The 21,060-nt window shown below is 40.2% G+C and overlaps 1 protein-coding gene across 3 annotated transcripts in view; it reads left to right on the top strand.

The window, feature by feature from the left end:
- LOC144987259 (uncharacterized) overlaps window positions 1–16,922 on the top strand; it is a 28,892-nt gene extending 11,970 nt beyond the window's left edge. For all 3 annotated transcript variants that reach the window (XM_078936472.1, XM_078936458.1, XM_078936465.1), the window contains one exon: window positions 13,623–16,922. In XM_078936472.1, the coding sequence (XP_078792598.1) occupies window positions 13,623–15,367 (1,745 nt within the window). In that variant the 3' untranslated portion in view covers window positions 15,368–16,922. The remainder of the gene's footprint in view (window positions 1–13,622) is intronic.
- The last annotated feature ends 4,138 nt before the right edge of the window (window positions 16,923–21,060 follow it).

The raw sequence follows: 21,060 nt of genomic DNA, 5'->3' as shown, positions 1-21,060 counted from the left end.
TTCGCTCATCGTTTCATATTTAATCCGTGTGGACAGTGCTTTTTTTGTGGAAGAACGGGTAACGCTTTATAATAAGAGTCCTTAATAGACTATTTATAAGACATAACCAAGTCCTTAATAAACTATTTACAAAAGATTAACAAGCACTAGAAATGTCTTAGTAAGCTTGTTATAAGTACATTTATTAGCATGAATAAGTCCTTAATAAACTATTTATAAGACATTAACAAGCACTAGTAAGGTTTTGGTAAGTTGCTTATAAGTACATTAATTAGCATTTGTTAATGTGTTACAACTGATTTACAAGTTGAATTAATCTGCTTATAAATATATTTACATGTCCCTTAATAAACTACTTATAAGACATTAACAAGCATAAGTAATGTTGTATTAAGATGCTTATAAAGATATTTATTAGCATTTGTTAATCCTGTTCACAAACTATTTACAAATTGCTTGTATGTGATTAATAAACATATTAACAGTGTTCTTATTAACAGTTTATTGAGTGTTTTGCAGCCCCCCAATCTAAAGGGTGACCAAATAGCGGTTGATCTTTACAAACCATTTATAAATTGCTTGTATGTGATTAATAAATATATTAACAGTTCCCATGTCAAGCTGGATTTACATTTTTTTAAGTCCGCTGATGTGACTCAACCTCAATACTACACCACCTGGATGAACGAGAACCTTCATTGACAGTTTGAGTGTTTTGCTGCCTCCTAAGTGTGGGCTATGTTCTGCCATAAAGAACCACAAAGTACAGAATATGAAAAATGAACTTTATAACATGAGCCACAGCCACAAACATATAACAACGCTTCAACACATCACAGCCACATTACAGATTGTACCTTATATAACACTTAGAACTTAACAACTTACAATACACTTCAATATGTTTAAACTCAGAATTAGCCCTTTCCAAGGGGCAGTAGCTGTCCACTCGTGCTGAACATTTTGTGTACATTAAAAAAAATAAGTGCATCAATTGTACTTTTTCTTTATATCATGTAGTAACCGTCCTAGCGGACCACTGTGATGTTTCTTAGCAAGCCATTTATTCCATTCAATCAAACAGAGGTGCTCACGTAGCATGTCTTCAGTTTGATTCCCCCTAAGCCTCCATACTTGCTCTTTAGTGGTCCGCCATGCCCTTTCTATATGTTGTGTGTGAGCACCGTTCTAAGGATTTACAAAAAACTGACTGTGATTAACTGTTAGGTGTTTGTACCCAAGGGCAGGAAGGATGCGATATGCTACCCACTCGTCACTAATAACAGTGGACCCGGGTTTCACATGATGGCCAATCAGTGGTACAAGTTCCCTTCGAGTACGTTTCGTCACAAGTCGTAAAACTGGCTTTCCACTCGTCTGCCCCTGGACTCCTAGCATGCCAAAAACCCACATCTTCCTCTTCCATGCTCCTGCCATTCTTCCTTTCCCATACTGTTTAAAAAAATTAAAGAAAAAGGATTAACACAAAAATTGTACAAAAATTATAGGCTTATGAAATTGTTTTTATGTAAATAAAATAAAATGACTAATTGTGCAAGCATTAAGATTTTCATTATATGCACACCTACTTGATCAAGAATACTGTTTGTATGAAAGTTATTTCCAAAAACAAATGCCTTTGCTTGTTCCAGTAAAGAAGTTATTAAATGTCTTTGGGGCGTTTTCAAAAGGCTGATGTTATTCACACGTATTTATCTGAGGTCAAGCACAAAAACTGATGGAAATTCAGATTGGCCACACGTAATCTGTGCAACCAAGATGCACATTGCTGCATGCCCACATTTATTTTAAGTGCATGCAAGGCTGGATTTTGAACTGAAGTCCAGGGGTGGTGTCATCGCATATGTCCAACCAAGCCCCAAAGATCAAGGGCTCTTTTAAGAGCCAAAAAAGAAAGTGAGAGTCTTTTCGTTTGACAACATAAAAAGGTGCCAAGACTTAAAAAACACCCTGATAAAAAGGAGGCAACCCACGTACATCTAAAAATTTGGTGTCCATTAAAAACAGAGCATCATCCATCCCCAAACCATTCATACGCCTCAAGATGCAGCTAGCCAGCTCTTTTCACATTAAATCTCTCGGCCCAGTCAAAAACCTTTGTAGGAACTGTATCCTGAAGGTGGCTGTTCTGCCGGCCAGGTGTACTAGGCCCTGTCCCCCCTCCCTGGGAAGAAATAACACTCCCTTTGGCACCCAGTTTAGACTGTCCCAGAAGAAATTAACCAGTTTGGACTGAATCTGAGACAGTAACCCGGAAGGGGGTTCCAAACACATCAGCCTGTGCCAAAGCAGGGAAGCAACAAGGTTATTGATAACCAATACTCTCCCCCTAAAAGACATCTGGGGGAGCAGCCATCGCCATTTGTTCATCTTCCCCTCCAGTTTATGGACAACATCTTCCCAGTTCTTTTTTAGAGTGACAGGACCACCAAGAAAAACTCCCAGGTACTTCAAACCATCCTTCTTCCATGTCACATTGGATGGGAGAGTTGGGAGAGCGTCCAGCCACTTTCCCACAGCAAGGGCCGCAGTCTTGTGCCAGTTAACCCTAGCAGATGACAATTTAGAAAAAGCATGTATTGCATCTACCAACACATTCACGTCTGCCTGATTTTGAACAAAAACAATCACATCATCAGCATAAGCTGATAAAACAATGTTCCTCTGGAAACCAGGCAAACACAAACCCTCAATACTTGCACAGATCTTATGGAGGAGGGGCTCCAGGGAGAGAGTGTAGAGCATGCCAGACAGAGCACAGCCCTGCCGTATGCCCAGACCCACTCTAAAAGTAGCACAAAGACTGCCGTTCACCTTCAGAACACTCTCAGCCTCGGCGTAAAATACTCTGATTTTAGCAATGAAACCAGCGCAGAACCCAAACTTCTCCATAACTTTCCAAAGGAAGCTGTGTTCAACGCGGTCAAAAGCCTTTTCCTGGTCAAGAGAAATCAGACCTGTTCGTATGCCCAAAAGCTCAGAGACCTCCAAAACATCCCGAATTAAAAAGACATTATCGACCATGAGTCAACCTTGGACACAGTAGGTCTGGTCCCGGTGGATGATCTGCTCCATAGCATCCCTCAGCCTATTGGAGAGAGCGGTGTGACGGCTGAGAGAGTGGCGTGACGGTTTCAAACACGCCATTGATGGAGATGCCCTTCTCAACCAGCGTGTTCACCTGCTCCACCCTCTCCACAAACAAAACAATGGCTCCATTCATGCGAGCAGCAGATTTAATTGAAGCATGCCCGATAACTTCCCCCACGGCCAGAACCACATCCTCCACGCTGTGCAGGGAGCCGGCACCTGTTTTTAAAAAAAAAAAAAAATTTATTTTTTTACTTGTCCTGTCCAACAGCTAGGCAGGCAGATGAGAGCTGAGGGCCTCTTGTGTTGGACATATTTTACTTTAACAAGAGGGGTTATTAATCTTCAGACAAACCAAAGGTATGACTGAATAAACCCCTTTTGTAATTGAGGCCAAACTTTATTCATTTCAACCATGCCTGAAAATCTTTGGTGTTGGACCGGACAGAAAAGGAAAGAAGGGAAGAAGAGGGAGGGATGTCGGGGGGGGGGGGGGGGGGGGGGTGATAGTGAGAGGGGGGTATGACCACGAAGCAGCATAGAGCAGACAGGTTTACTGCCGGCACCTGTTTTAACGCCGTGTTTCCTGGTAAGTGAAGTGAGGGCCATGGCGTCCAGGAGAACGCCACCAGCTCCACATCCACCACCGGATAAAACCCACAAAACACCAAAAAAAACAAAGTAAGTGAACTAAAAAAACACCTAAACCATCAACAACTAACACCAAAGTGAAAAAGTAAAGAAAAAAGAACAGAAAAGGCAAATAAATCAATCACTCCTCAGCTCCTTCAATCACCCTCCTCCCACAAGAAGAAGAAAAAGAAGGGAAAAAAGAAGAAAAGAACACCAAAAAAGAAGAAAAAAAGAGGCAAGAGTGGAAAGAAGAGACAAAACAAAGCCCGCAAACCTGTCAGATGAGGTAAGTTGAAATGTTGAGCGTCTCTTTTGACTTTTACATTATCTCCACGAGAACATCGACAACTTTTCTGAGGAGGTCACCTTAATTGGAGTACTCACAATGCCTCCCAAGAAGTACCAAACAGCCGACGAAGTCGACGACATAAAGAGGTCGCTGGAGTTTCTAGCTGAGGAAGTAAAAGCTGTTCGCCAAGAACAGAAGGAAATCCAGAAGGGGATCCGGGACCTGGTCGGGGAGGTAAAAGCCATGCGGGTCCAGAACCACGAAAAGGACCGGAGGATTGCCTTTCTGGAGAACAGAGTGTCGGACCTGGAGCAATATACGCGCATGAATGACGTAATTGTTACCGGAATAAACATCAAGCCTCGGTCATATCCTCGGGCCGTGGCTGGTGACGACGGTGGAGAACCGGGGGAGCAGGACGGCAGCTCCGTGGAGCGGCAGGTGGTTGGCTTTCTGCAGTAGAAGGGGTTGCAGGTGGACGGTGACAACATCGAGGCCTGTCATCCACTGCCCAGGAGAAACGCCGGTGACAAACCAGGGATCATCATGAGGTTCGTTAATCGAAAACACAAGACTGCTTTGCTGAGGCAAGCAAGGAAGTTGAAAGGATCAAACGTTTTCATTAACGAGCACTTAACAAAAAACAACGCGGATATTGCCAAGAAAGCACGTCATCTAAGGAAGCAGGGGAAAATTCAGAACACTTGGACAACCAATTGTAAAGTTTTCATCAGGCTGAATGGGAGTCCAGAGGAAGCAAAAGTTCTATTGATCAGGAACATCACGGAACTGGACAGATATCAGTAATCGCCGCTTCTGGGATATCAAGGTAACAAACTCTCAGACACAATCATGAAGAACAATAACTTAATTGCTTGGAAGTCAGCCAAACATCACAGAAGTTAACGGATCTGGATCAACTGATGCTAAGGACATTTGAGTACACTGCTCACAATATACAGGACATAGAACATGACATTGATCCAATCAACAACTTTTTCTCCACCATCAAGGATAACTGCTGCTACTATACTGAGGATCACTACAACCAGAACGTTGAGACTAAAAATAAATTGTCAATTATCCACATTAATAGCAGGAGCATGTATAGAAACTTTAACAATATCAAGGAAAAATTATAAACATTTTTACATCCATTTAGTGTAATTGCAATATCAGAAACCTGGTTTAACACAGAAAAGGGAGTCATGGACTTTAATTTAGATGGCTATGAACTAAGATACAATAATAGACTTAATAAGGGTGGAGGAGGAGTGGCATTGTATGTTCATAATACCCTGAAATTCCAGGTGTTGGAAATTTTGACAACTGTGATTGACAATGTACTTGAAAGTATAACTATTGAAATCTGTAAAGAAAACAAAAGAAACATCATAATCAGTTGTATAGACAGAACACCAGGCTCAAACATTGAAATATTTTCATCTTGGATTGAAAAAATGTTTATAAAAAAAAATAACAAAGTAAATTTCATATGTGGGGATTTCAATATTGACTTGTTAAATCCTAAAAAACTCAAATCAATAGATGAATTCATAAATACCATGTACAGTATCAGTTTATTTCCATAAATCACTAGACCCAGCAGAATTACAAACCAATGCAGAACTTTAATTGACAATATATTCACTAATGATATTGATAATAAAACAGTTAACGGATTATTAATTAATGACATAAGTGACCATCTTCCAGTGTTTACAGTATATGATGATAATTAAAGAAATTATGAGTTTAACAAGTCAACACAGTACAGAAGGGTTAAAAATGAAGAATCCATACATGCATTCAAAAACGATCTGTTAACCCAAAGTTGGGAGGAAATTTACAAAAAACAATGCGTTAATGAGGCCTATGAATCCTTCTTAAAAAAATTTGAATCATTATTTGATAAAAATTGTCCTATCAAAGCATTTAAAAGAAAAACAAATTATAGCCAATGCCCATGGGTTACAAAGGGGCTACAGAATGCCTGTAAAAAGAAAAACTGTCTCTACAAAGAGTTTTTAAAACAAAGAACTAAAGAGGCAGAAAACAGATATAAAAAATACAGAAATAAACTAACCAATATTATAAGAAGATGCAAAAAAGAATATTATGATAAGTTACTTGACAAAAACAAAAGTAACATCAAAAACATCTGGAGCATTCTTAACGCAGTTAATAGAAAGGGTGCCAAAGAAAATGGTTATCCTAAATATTTCATTTATGATGAAAGGGAAAATTACAAGATGGAGGATGTGGCTGAAAGCTTTAACCAGTATTTTGTAAATGTTGGACCAGAACTAGCAAAACACTCTCTGATTCAGGACCATCGGGAAACCAGTACCATGAACTAATCAGTCGGAATCCCAGTTCAATGTTTCTCAGTTGTGTCACAGAAAAGGAAATATTAGATTTAGTAAAAAATATGAGTAACAAACATTCAACTGATGTCAATGACATTGACATGGCTTTATTGAAAAAAGTGATTGAGGGTATTTTGAAACCACTCGTGTTCATCTGTAATTTATCTTTTCAATCAGGTTCCTTTCCAAACAGCATGAAAATAGCCAAAGTCATACCACTGTATAAAACTGGGAACAAGCACCACTTCACAAACTACAGACCCATATCCCTATTACCACAGTTATCCAAAATATTGGAAAAACTTTTTGAATGTAGATTGGATGCATTTATGGAAAAGCACAAACTTCTTAGTGACAGTCAATACGGATTCAGAGCAAACAGATCAACGTCATTGGCAATCATAGACTTTATAGAGCAAATCACAAATGCAATTGATCAGAAAAAATGTGTTTCTGGAATTTATTGACCTAAAGAAGGCTTTTGATACTATTAATCATGATATATTACTGAATAAATTAGAACGATATGGTATTAGATGGATAGTGTTGGATTGGATCAGAAGCTACTTGAGTATGAGAAAGCAGTTTGTGAAGCTGGGAGATGTTTGTTCAGCATGTTTGGACATTGCTTGTGGTGTCCCACAGGGGTCAGTGTTGGGCCCCAAGTTATTCATTCTGTATATTAATGATATATGCAAAGTATCTGAAATATTTTATAATTAGTTCTATTTGCAGACGATACAAATATTTTCTGTGATGGTGATGACTTAAACAAACTGTTGGAAGATGTAACTAAAGAGATGAAAAAGTTGAAAATATGGTTTAATATTAATAAGTTATCATTGAATTTGAGCAAAACAAAAATTATGTTGTTTGGTAACTGTAAAAATGCATGCACATTAATGTAACGATTGATGGGGTACAACTTGAAAGAATATATGAATGTAAATTCCTTGGTGTTGTAATTGATGATAAATTAAGTTGGAAGCCACATATCAAATACATACAATCAAAATTGTCTAAAAGCATATCAGTGCTAAATAAAGTAAAATTTGTCCTAAATTATAAATCACTTTATATTCTATACTGTTCCCTGGTGCTACCGTATCTAAACTACTGTGTGGAGGTATGGGGAAACAATTATAAAACATTACATTCACTGTTAATTCTTCAAAAGAGGGCGATACGAATCATACATAACGTGGGTTATCTGGATCATACACATGCATTATTCTTACAATCAAAATCATTGAAACTTACAGATCTGGTGGAGCTGCGCACAGCATTAATCATGTTCAAAGCCACATATAGCATGCTACCAGCAAATATACAAAAATTATTCATGAAAAGAGAGGGAGAGTACAGTTTGAGAAGAAAACAAAATTTTTACATACACAAAGCACGCACAAATAGAAGATGTTTCAGTGTTTCTATTTGTGGAGCACAACTGTGGAACAGTATAGAAGATGAAATAAAGCAATGTCCCAACATAAAACTCTTTAAAATAAGATATAAAAAGATGATTTTAAAACGATATTCAAATATATCGCATGGATATTAGATGTATATATGTATGTAAGTATACATATGTAAAAATATGTATGTGTATATTATTCTTATCTTAATATGCGCATAGTATTCTTCAATAATAATTCATGCTAAGTATTTAGGACAGTACTCTGTGAAAATTATTATACCTTATGAAACATTGTGTATAAATGAATAAGCTGCTTACTAATGTAATTAATATTGATGAGGAATAGGGGGTGAGTTTATATAAGTTAATACTTCTTCTCACTCCTTTTCGAATATGTATAATTGTTTAATTGTTTGTAGTATTTGTTTTCATATATGGAAGAAAAAAGAAAAGAAAAAAATTCTGTTTGTGTTTATAACGGTTCTTGAGCGTGAACGTTTTCTTTATATTCTCTTTTTTTATTTATGTCTGTTCTTTCTTTTTGTTTTGTTTTGTTTTTTTAACATATATTCGAAATAAACTTGTTTCCATTCCATTCCAAGATTCAAGATTCTTTATTTGTCACATACAAAGTTATATTTAGCAATACAACCCGTAGTGAAATGTAAGCCAGGTCAGCTCTGTGGACAGTGCAATAATTAAGTAAAGCAGCACAGGAAATGTACAAAATATATTTCTGTAAAATATACATAATATATATATAAGTAAAGTAAAGCTATGTAAAGATTTTGATTTGATTTGAAATGGTTTATTTCAAGCAATCAAATAGGAGTAATACACACAAAAGCAATATAATCATCAGTTATACATTCATACAGTAACTAATCAAACTTAGGATAATTAGACATATTAATAAATATTGCTTGAAAGGGAGTGGAAGGAAGCGAACTTATATAATCCCACCCCGTTATACTATAACCATTTTATTACATGATTTATCAATATCCGGTTCCTAGGTTTTATCAGACAGAATTAAGAATCATAAGGTATCAATAAAGCACGTGCCAAAGATGAAATTACTTAAGTACTACGTCAAAAATAACTTTAGAAATCAACATGGCAAATGCAGCATTTGAAATATATGCAAATTATGTTACTTTTAAAAGTCATTCATATGCTTTAAAACATAATACTATACCAGTAAAATAGACACAACACTGTTTCAGGAGTTATCATAGCAAAATTTCATCAAGTATCAAAAGTTAAAAACATGTGCAAAATTATGCTACATTAGGAAAGATTTTTGAATCATTTTATCAATTTTAGGAGCTAGTGAAGTAATATCATCAAAAGTCAATCAATTTAACAATTTTCAATAAGTGATTAATCATTTGTTTTACTTTTTTAATTTTTTTTTTTTTTTTTTTTTTTTTTTTTTTAATAATAAGGTAATGCTGTAAGGAAAAAAATAAAAAGGGTCCACAATCTGTCGATTGTCCAAGGTTGGTATTTCTTCTTTTACTGATAACAGCTGATCTTCTGGGTTCAAAACAGTTAATAGTTCTCTTCGATATTATGTCTGCAGACATTAGATTCAGGTCCATATCCTTCTTCAGCTGATATCAGCTGCGGTGAAAGTTGAGGTCAAATTGTCTGCAGGTCAGAACTCTCTGCTGTTATTCGGGTGACGTCAGACTTATGGAGAAAGTGAAGATTCCAGGTGTCATATTTCTTGAAATTATTTGGCTCTTTGATTTATTACTCCACGTTGATTCAGACGACCGTGATCAAACACTTCTCAAAGTCCTTCATGGTGTTCACAACCATAACCTTGGTGCGGTCCTCTGGACCGAGCGGTTTGACATAAATCCTGCAGCCTTTAACCCAAGTGTTCTCAATCTGCTTACGCTTCCTGAGAAGCCGTGCATGTTTTGAGATTTCAGCATTCCTCCTGGTCAGATGGTCGTTCAGATAAGCAGCCGAACCTTTCAGGTTTTTGCGTTGATTCATCAGAGCTAGCTTGTGTTTGTGATTCACAAACCTGATGAGGATCGCTGGTTTATCCGTCTCCTTTCTCCTGGGGAGCAGGTGGCAGGTCTCGATGGTATTGAGATCCAGGGAAATCCCTTTAGATGTGAGAAATGAATGTATTTGCTGCTCCAGCGACGCGTCGATCTCCGTATTAGCACTGCTAGCTACGCTAGCGCTAGCATTAGCAGCGCTAGCTCCAGCTGAATTCAGCTTCGCTCGAGGCTTGATTGGTACTCCAGTGAGAATGACATTATTCATCCTTACTTGCTGTTCCACATCGTCCAGTCTTTTCTCCAGAATCTCGACCCGGTTTTCTCCCTGCTCGTTTTGAGCCCGAAATCTTCGGAACTCTTCCATCATCTCCCAGAGTGGCGTTAGTTTAGCCGACACTTGATCCATAAAACTTTTCAGCGTTTCTTGAATAATGTCAAGAGATTTTTTGAGCTCTTCATATTCCTGGGGTTTCTTCGGGGGCATGGTCAGCTCTCTTTTTGGAGAAAATCAACTTCTTAAGTAATTTGAAGATAGTATCCGCAGAGAGCCGCGACCACGCGTCCTGCCTTAACCCCGGAACCGGAAGATGAAATAAGAAAAAATGTGTATTGTAGAATTGAATATAGAACGCAAAAATAATGTGCATGAATGTAAACTGTAGACTTAGATAATTAAGATACCCGTTTGGAGTTTAAGAGCCTGATGGCCTGGGGGTAGAAACTCCTCCTGAGTCTCTCTGTCTTTGCCATCGGCAACGGTAGCGCTTACCAGATGGCAGCAGAGTGAAAATATGATTACTGGGGAGGGTGGAGTCTTTGATGATCTTTGCAGCTCTACTTCTGTAGCGTTTGAGGTAGGTGTCCTGCAGGGAGGGGAGAGTAGACCCTGAAATGCGCTAAGCTAAGCGCACAACTCTCTGCAGGGCTTTGCAGTCTTGACTAAAGCTGTTCCCATACCACACTGAGATACACTGAGTCAATACACTTTCTATGGCACCGGAATAGAAGGTTTTCAGGATTGCTGGTGAGACCCTGAAATTCCTCAGCTGTCACAGATGGTACAGTCTTTGCCTTGCTTTATTAACCTGTGTTTGAATGTGAGTAGTCCAAGTCAGGTCCTCCGAGATGTTTACACCAAGGCACTTGAAGCTGCTCACCCTCTCCACCCTCTCCATATTCTGTACTTTGTGGTTCTTTGTGGCAGAACATAGCCCACACTTAGGAGGCAGCAAAAAACTCAAACTGTCAATGAAGGTTCTCGTTCATCCAGGTGGTGTAGTATTGAGGTTGAGTCACATCAGCCAGACTTAAAAAAATTTGAGTCCAGCTTGACATGGGAATTGTTAATATGTTTATTAATCACATACAAGCAATTTATAAATGGTTTGTCACGCTTTAGATTGGGGGGCTGCAAAACACTCAATAAACTGTTAATAAGAACACTGTTAATATGTTTATTAATCACACACAAGCAATTTGTAAATAACTTGTGAACAGGATTAACAAATACTAATAAATGTCTTTATAAGCATCTTAATACAACATTACTCATCCTTGTTAATGTCTTATAAGTTGTTTACTAAGGGACATGTCAATATATTTATAAGCAGATTAATTCAACTTGTAAGTCAGTTGTAACACATTAACAAATGCTAATTAATGTACTTATAAGCAACTTACTAAAACCTTACTAGTGTTTGTTAATGTCTTATAAATAGTTTATTAAGGACTTATTCATGCTAATAAATGTACTTATAAGAAGCTCACTAAGATATTTCTAGTGCTTGTTAATGTTTTGTAAATAGTTTATTAAGGACTTGGTAATGTCCTATAAATAGTCTATTAAGGACTCTAATTATAAAACGTTACCGAAGAACGGAACTGGAAGAAGCCACTGTTAGGAGAGGCTAACAAGACCTCACAACATTTAGCCTTTTGATGGACAAAAATGCTGCAATCTGCATCTTGGCTGCACGTAAATGTGTGGGAATAACATCAGCCTTTATTTTGTCGGGACGAGACTGGAAACACAAATCCATGTGATTGTTTGAACAATTTCTAAGGACTGAGAGGCATTTATGCTTTGAAAAGCTCACACACCGCCATAAAGCCGCTGTGTGAGCTGGTGGCTCGAGCTCTGCTTGGTTCTCGTCAGTCCGGCAGTCGCTAACGCAGAGCGGCGGGTCGGCTCACAGTCCGAAATTCTCACACATAGCAAAACAACAAAACATTTTTCTTCCGATCAGGCGTTCTTTCCGATTACTTTTGCCCATGCAAACGCGGCTATAGTTTGTCTATAATTTTGTTTCTAATGTCCTGGGACAATTCTCTCCTTGGCTTTCTGTTGTCCATGTTCAGTTTGGTTCATACCTTTTCACCAAACAGCAACTTGACTATTTGTCTCTCTTTAAATAGGCAGACTGACTGATTATGGGTTTGAAAACAGCTGTGTTGTCAATTAAAGGACATACCTAAGTTTATCATGAACCCCCTGGGCAATTAGTTCTCAGTCTTTTATAGAGGTACCATTATTTTTGTCCAGCCCATTTCATTAGTTTTTTACATTTTTTATAATTCTGTTAATCAACAACTCAAACGTAATGGCTGATTTTGATTATTTAATTTTCAATACATTGTAATTTATTGTTACTTTTGAACCTTTCAAGTAAGCATTGTGGAATTTATTATTTAACTGATGGGTACCAACAATTTTGTCCAACACTGTGGCTGTTGAACCTGAACTGCAATGACATTTCTGACCGTGGAAGACGGATCTTCCTTCGGGGTTCATTGCACCATTCAGACCCTCCATAACTGAGCTACATAAACAGAACACTCTTGTTGCTGCTTGCTTGATGTGCGTGGCCATGCTCTGACCCCTTCTATAGGCATGCGAGAGCAGAAACCATTGAGAGTCTCAACGGAATACCGCGAGTAACATTAGTTCCACCTCCTCTGCACAGTTAACACATTGGGGGGGGCTACCGAAACAGTACAAGAGTGAACCGAACCGAAATTGCCGTACCAAAATGTTTTGGTCAGTAACTGTATCTTTATGAGTAAAATAAATGTTTTTATTAATTAAAAATAGAAACTCATCTTTGTTTGGAGTTGTAACCAGCAGAATACATGAATGGAAATTGTTAGAAGCACAAGAGATGATCAGCTGATTTAGATAAGTGGTTCTCCTGCAGTAAAGCTAGATTTGCTTTAAGATCAGTCAGGTTGTTTAACACTTTCAGTCGCTTTGACCCAAAGCCAAGTCCACGCACATTCCAGGTAACAATGTTAAGACTTGACATAATTACTATTATCCTGTGTTTTCTTCTTTAATTATTTTTTTATTGCTATTTTATTTTATGATAAGCAATTTGTGTGCGTAACGGGAATGAAAGATGTTATACAAATCGATAAAGTTTTGGTTTTAGTTCATACTGGTATTGTTAACAGGATTTTTCCCCCATAGATCCCTGTAGCAAATGTAATAATTTATTAAAACTTAAATACATGTCTGTTTATATGCTATAGTCAAATTACGGATCTCAATCTAATTTAGTTTCTTCTTCTTTGCAAAAACATGAGTGTTTTAAATAAATAAATTCAAGACCAAAATCACTTCTTAATTTCTTAACTTTGAATGACATCTGAGTAGATAGATTTAAAAACAAAACCTTTTCATGCATTTTTTTTACTGCGAGGTTTTTGATATTTATTGCTTTTTGACAAGATGTAAAGTCCTTTTAAAGAATAAGGCTCCTTCTGTGTTTGTGTCCCTGAAGTTTTCCCCCAGCACTATGATACTGAAGAAGATTTCTGCAACCGGCAGAGAAATGTCAGAGTGCAACAGGAGAAACCAGAACCACCACAGATTAAAGAGGAACAGCAGGAACCAGAACCACCACAGATGAAAGAGGAACTGCAGGAACTAGAACATCCACAGATTAAAGAAAATCAGGACAAACCAGAACCTCCACAGATTAAAGAAGAGCAGAAGGAAACAGAACCTCCACAGATTAAAGAAGAACATGAGGAACCAGAACCTCCACAGATTAAAGAGGAACAGGAGGAACCAGAACCACCACAGATTAAAGAGGAACCAAGGGAACTCTGCATCAATCAGGATGAAAAGCATCTTGAGCTTGTGCAGGAGACTGATGCTTTGATGGAGATTCCTACTTATGAAGTAGATGAGAACAGTGAAGCAGATCCAAATAATCAGCAGAGCTTTAATGTAACTGATAGTCAGGATGAAGAAGGAAACCAACATGAAGAATCAACATCAACTACAGATGAAGAGACAGCATCAACATCAACTACAGATGAAGAGACAGACCAACAGAACAGAGATCAGAGGAAGAAAAGAGACAGAAGTCATGTCCAAAGTGTGGACAGCTCTCACATGTCAGAAAGTCTGTGCAACACTGATGTAAGAAAAAATCCAAAGAAAACAAATCTGGGTAAGAAATACAAACAATCTCCAAAAGAAGAGAGACTTTTCTCTATCACGTCTGGTAAAAACTCAAGAATAATTACTAACTACATGGAAACTGGGTCTGATGAAAGATGTTATATCTGTAGAGAATGTGGTGAAAGCTTTTGCAACAAAGCTCAGTTCAGAATTCACACAAGAATCCATGCAAAAGATAAAAGATTTTCTTATAAAGAATGTGAGAAAAGGTTTAGTAACGGATTTAGTCTCAAAGGACACATGACAACTCACACAGGAGAAAAGCCTTTTCCGTGTAAAGACTGTAATAAAAGATTTAGTGACAGATCTCATCTCAATATACACATGAGAACTCACACAGGAGAAAAGCCTTTTCCTTGTAAAGAATGTGATAAAAGTTTTAGTCATACATCTAGTCTCAAAATACACATGAGAACTCACACAGGAGAAAAGCCTTTTTCTTGTCAAGAATGTGATAGAAGTTTTAGTGATGGATCTCATCTCAAAAAACACATGAGAACTCACACAGGAGAAAAGCCTTTTTCTTGTAAAGAATGTGATACAAGTTTTAGTCAAACATCTAATCTCAAAACACACATGAGAACTCACACAGGAGAAAAGCGTTTTTCTTGTAAAGAATGTGATAAAAGTTTTAGTCAAATATCTCATCTCAAAACACACATGAGAATTCACACAGGAGAAAAGCCTTTTTCTTGTCAAGAATGTGATAAAAGTTTTAGTCAAATATCTAGTCTCAAAACACACATGAAAACTCACACAGGAGAAAAGCCTTTTTCTTGTAAAGAATGTGATAAAGGTTTTAGTAGAATATCTAGTCTCAAAACACACATGAGAACTCACACAGGAGAAAAGCCTTTTCCTTGTAAAGAATGTGATAAAAGTTTTAGTCAAATATCTCATCTCAAAACACACATGAGAATTCACACAGGAGAAAAGCCTTTTTCTTGTCAAGAATGTGATAAAAGTTTTAGTCAAATATCTCATCTCAAAAAACACATGAGAACTCATACAGGATGTGCGAGGGGGGTCGAGCCTCGCTTAAAGATTTGTGGTTGAGGAGGCAGATCATGGAACAAGATTCCGGTCAGAGAATCATGGCACTTGGAGAAGAGACTGAAGTTTCTTCTTTTATTGAACAACGTTGGAAGATGATGAACTACAGCAGCTGTTGCCTTCATCCATGTGTGTAGGATGATGTAGAAGTAGAACTAAAGACAGATATTCAAATAACTCAAACTTCCACAACATGTTATAATATGAAATAAATATCTTATAATATAAAATAAATCACAAAATTATTGATAAATGAGAAGAGGAACGACTTACATTTCCTCAAGAATGCACACAAAGAGAAGGGGAAACACACAGTGAATCCTTACAGCTTCACACCTCTGGCAACTGCTTCTCTGCTGATTGTGAGTGTAAGGGGATGTCCGGATAAATTCAAAAGATGGCGATTCTCTTCTGTACGCCAGTAAATAGTGCTCTTCTGCCTTGACCACTAGGGCTTTCTTTCTTGTAAAGAATGTAAAAAAAGTTTTTGTGATGTATCTCATCTCAAACGACACATTAGAACTTGTAAGACTTTTTGACATTGTAAGGATTTAGGGCTGCATGGTGGCGCAGTGGTTAGCACTCTTGCCTCACAGCAAGAAGGCCCCCGGTTCAAGTCCCGGCTGGGGGGACATGAAAAACACAACATCAAACACACCTTTCTGTGTGGAGTTTGCATGTTCTCCCCGTGCATGCGTGGGTTCTCTCCGGGATCTCAGGCTTCGTCCCACCATCCAAAAACATGCTTCATAGGTTATTTGGCAATTTTAAATTGTCCATAGGTGTGAGTGGGAGAGTGAATGGGTGTGTGACTGTGGATGTTCTACCCTGCAACAGACTGGTGACCTGTCCAGGTTGTCCCCTGCCTACGTCCGGGATATGCTCCGGCAGCCCTGTGACCCCGAAAGGGAAAAAATGAATGAATATATGTAAGGATTTAGTGTAAACTCTAAATTCAAAAATTTTCTGATAAGAGGTCAACCTCTGTACCACAGCAGAAGACTTTAGAAAAAGTTCTGTATCTTAGAAAATTAAATATTTTAAAGTGAGTTTTTAATGCTTAAAACTCCTGGGGTAAAACCCCAATGTTCTAATGATCTCCATAGCAACCTGAGCTTTCATTTCATGTACATAGAGCCACAGGCTGATGGCCTCCATACCATATTGATGAAGTAATTTCATCAGAGGAAGGCAAAAGTGAGTATTGAATGTGTACAAAGGAATTTTTCTAAAAAGAAAAAAAAACTTTGGTTGTTTTAATGTATGATTTGCTACAGGAGGTCCTTTATCCCAACAGCTGTTAGACTATAGAATGACACAGTTAGGACTGCTGAAACTGCTGCGGTGTTTGCTTTAGTTATGACGTGTACTTTTACTTCCACTTTTATTACAATTTTATTTTTTACTGTCTATTTGTCTTTCTAACTGCCATATTTCTTGTTTTGCTGCTGTAATAACTGAATTTCCCTCTGGGGATCAATAAAGTCTTGTCTTGTCTTATCCTGACTTTCTTGGACAGCTTTTTTAGCTTTTCATCTTCTCTAAGCCACAATTATCAAAAGCAACACTGCAAAAAACCACCATCTTAATTCAAGAAAAAAGTACTTGTTTTTAGTAGAAATTGACTAGAAATAAGTCAAATTATCTGTCCATGCAGCTAGTAAATTTTACTTAACAAAATGTCTTGATTTAAGTAAAAATATCTAAGCCATAGTAAATCGGTTAAATCTTGATATTAGGCAAAAACACTTATTTTAAGCAGTAATTTAAGACAAAAAAACTAGAAACTAGGATATAGGAGCTTGATTAAAATTTATTGCCTACTAAAATTCAGAAAATACATCTTGAAACAATCTGTTTCAAAAGATATTTTTTCTTGTTTCAATACTAAAAAGAATGAAAACAAATTCACTTTTCGATTCTTTTATTCAACTTACAAACTGAGATTTGTGATACAAATTTACCCAAAGGCACTAGGAATACAACTATTTCTTTAACAACACAATTAGAATACTCATCTAAAGAACAGACATAAACATTGAACTGCAAAAGCAGTTTATCTTCCAACAAATCCTTTACTTTAATGCTCTTTCATGTGGTGGTGATGTCCCACTTGTGAATTGTATCCTGAAGGATCTCTGTCTGAATGACAGAAGGGTGGCCACGCAATTTGTGTAGGTCAGATGTAGTGTGTAATAATATGCCATTTAGAAAATCAGACCCCCGTGAAGCTTTTCTTTTTCAAACGTCACTGGCATCAAACCAATAGCAACGATTCATCTGCTGTCATCGAACACCAAGACTGGACTTGACAGGCCTCTCTCTTCTGGGTGAAGGATTTTCTGTTGACTATAAAGCAGACAAAAACCGTTTTTACTTTACTTTAGTATCTTCAATGTAGTAATTTCTTTATGTATCTGCTTAGGGCAAAAATAAAAATTTACCTCCTGAACATGCAGTAAACCTTCACTAGCACACCCCAGTTTCTTTGATGGAGGTGCCACTGGGGGAAAGAGAATGTCATGATCGGACTACTAGGGAGACCCAGATGCTGGAACCCGGAAGAAACTCAGGAAGGCGTTGTATTTAACAGGATGTTTTAATTATAGAAGTCAGGGGACGTCGTGGATGCAGGAAACTGCTGTGGCGAGGTGGAGCGCCGAGGACGGCGTTCTCAGTCCGTGACGTGGTGGAGCGCCGAGGGCGGCGTGACCGGCTTGAGGCGAGACGTGGACGCTGAGGACAGCGTAATCAGCTTGAGGCGAGGCGTGAACGCTGAGGACAGCGTAACCAGCTTGAGGCAAGGCGTGGACGTCGAGGATGGTGTAACCAGCGTGGAGCGAGGAACCAGCGTGACCAATGGAGTGAAGACCTGAAGACGTGAGACAGACGGTAAGTACAAGCTAGGATTACTAAAGCGAGAGTAACTTAACTTGAGGCCAGGCGTGATCACCGGAGTGAGTATAACGGACTGGCGTAGTATGCTGGGATGGATCTCCTTAAGAAGGTCTGCCAGGTGATGAGATGATGCAGGTCAGCTGGTTCCAATGAAGGAGCAGGGAGGGGAGGGGTAGCAGCCGGAGGAACCGTGACAGTACCCCCCCCTCAACGACCGCCCCCAGGCGGTCCCGGACGACGATCAGGGTGGTCCCGAAAGAAATCGTCAATGAGGGTACGGTCCAGAATGAGGGAGCGGGAGATCCATGAGCGCTCCTCCGGACCGTAACCCTCCCAGTCCACCAGAAACTGGAAACCGCGCCCCCGACGGCGGACGTCCAACACCTTGCTGGCGGTGTAGGCAGGAGCGCCGTCGATGACCCGGGCGGGCGGTGGGGAAGCGGACGGCGGGCACAAAGGACTCTCCTGGACAGGCTTAAGCTGCGAGACATGAAACGTGGGGTGCACCTTAAGCGCCGCCGGGAGCCGCAGCCGCACACAGGAGGGGTTTATGACCCTCTCGACGGGGTAAGGTCTTATGTAGCGTGGAGCCAGTTTACGGGAGGTGGCCTGGAGCGGTATGTCCCGTGAAGACAGCCAAACCCTCTGTCCCGGTTGGTAGGCGGGACTCTCCACCCTGTGGCGATTAGCGATCCTGCAGTTCCTCTCTCTAGTGCGCAGGAGAGCGGCCCTGGCCTGAGTCCATATACGCTGGGCGCGTCGCAGGTGATGCTGAACCGACGGGACCGCCAAGTCCAGCTCCTGGGAGGGGAACAAGGGTGGAGAGTATCCGAGGGACGCTTCAAACGGGGACATACCGGTAGCAGAAGACGGATGGCTGTTGTGGGCGTACTCGATCCATGCCAGGAATGAAGACCAGTTGGAGGGGTTTTGGGCGGCCACACAACGGAGGGCGGCCTCGAGCTCCTGGTTTGCACGCTCCGCTTGCCCATTTGACTGGGGATGATGACCGGATGTGAGGCTAACCGTGGCACCCAGAGCAGAACAGAAAGCCCGCCAGACCTGGGATATGAACTGGGGCCCGCGGTCGGAGACAATATCACTGGGGATGCCGTGATGCCTGAATACCTCTCGAACCAAGACGTCAGCCATCTCGGTGGCCGTGGGCAGCTTGGGAAGGGGAATGAAATGGGCAGCCTTGGAAAAACGGTCGACAACTGTAAGAATGACGGTGTTATCCTGAGAGGCCGGCAACCCAGTGATGAAGTCCATGGCGAGATGGGACCAGGGCCGCTGCGGAACGGGTAACGGATGGAGGAGACCAGCAGGCGGCGAGTTGGAAGACTTAGAGCGGGCGCAGACGTCGCAAGCCGCAACAAATTCCCTCACGTCCCGAGCCATGGAAGGCCAGAAAAATCTACGTTGCACGAGCCTCAGGGTTCTATGAATGCCGCCATGGCAAGCAATACGTGACGTGTGCCCCCAAACCAGGACATCCGAGCGGAGGGAGGAGGGGACGTAAAGAGTTCCAGGGGGGGCCGGAGGATGGTCAGGTTCCTCTCCCTGAGCTTGGATGACCCTGCTCTCAATGTCCCATGTCAAATTACCCACAATACACGTGGGGGGAATAATGGGAGAGCTGTCCTGGTCATCCCCTGAACAAAATAAACGTGAGAGGGCGTCTGGTTTAATGTTCCTGCTACCCGGCCGGTAGGTGATAGTAAAATCAAACCTGTCAAAAAAAAGGCACCAACGGGCCTGACGTGAATTAAGGCGTTTAGCTGTACGTAGGTAGGCGAGATTTTTATGATCCGTCCAAACGATGAACGGATGTTCAGCCCCCTCGAGCCAGTGACGCCACTCCTCCAGAGCGAGTTTAATGGCGAGGAGTTCGCGGTTACCGACGTCATAATTTCTCTCCGCCGTAGAAAGCTTCCTAGAGAAGAACGCACATGGTTTCAGTTTCCCCGAGCCAACCTCCCGTTGGGAAAGAATCGCTCCCACACCAGAATCGGAAGCGTCGACCTCGACAACGAACTGTCGGAGAGGATCAGGCTGTGACAGAATGGGAGCGGAAGTAAAGAGGTGCTTAAGTCTAGTGAATGCGGATTGAGCTTCGGGGGTCCAGAGAAACGGTTTAGTAACGGAGGTGAGTTGAGTCAACGGAGCGGCAATGCTGCTATAGTTCCTTATGAAGCGACGGTAGAAATTTGCGAAGCCGAGGAACCTCTGAAGTTGTTTACGGGAAGTGGGAGGTTCCCAGCTGGTGACGGCCGCGATCTTGGCCGGATCGGGGCGAATGTTACCAGAGTCAATGATGAAACCTAGAAATGAAATGGTGGGTACATGAAACTCGCACTTTTCGGCTTTAACATATAGTCGGTTCTCTAAAAGCCGTGAGAGAACCTGGCGGACATGGTGGGTGTGTTCATCCAGATCGCGTGAATAAATAAGGATGTCGTCAAGGTATACAAAGACGAAGCGGTTCAAAAAATCACGAAGAACATCGTTAACGAGATTCTGGAAGGTAGCAGGAGCGTTGGTGAGCCCAAAAGGCATCACCAAATACTCGAAATGACCGAGTGGGGTGTTAAAGGCGGTCTTCCACTCGTCCCCCTCCCTCATGCGAACCAAATAATAAGCGTTACGGAGGTCTAACTTGGAAAAGACTCGAGCTTCCTGAACAGAATGTAGAGCAGAGTCAATAAGCGGAAGGGAATATTTATTTTTAACAGTAATTTGATTGAGGTCGCGGTAATCAATGCATGGGCGCAAAGTTTTGTCCTTCTTCTGGACGA

The sequence above is a fragment of the Oryzias latipes genome, chromosome 2, assembly GCF_053564925.1.
Source record: "Oryzias latipes strain Hd-rR chromosome 2, Olatipes_Hd-rR_3.1".
NCBI lineage: Eukaryota > Metazoa > Chordata > Actinopteri > Beloniformes > Adrianichthyidae > Oryzias > Oryzias latipes.
The sequence above is the reverse complement of the archived record's forward strand: the minus strand, read 5'-3'. Positions and strand labels throughout refer to the sequence as shown.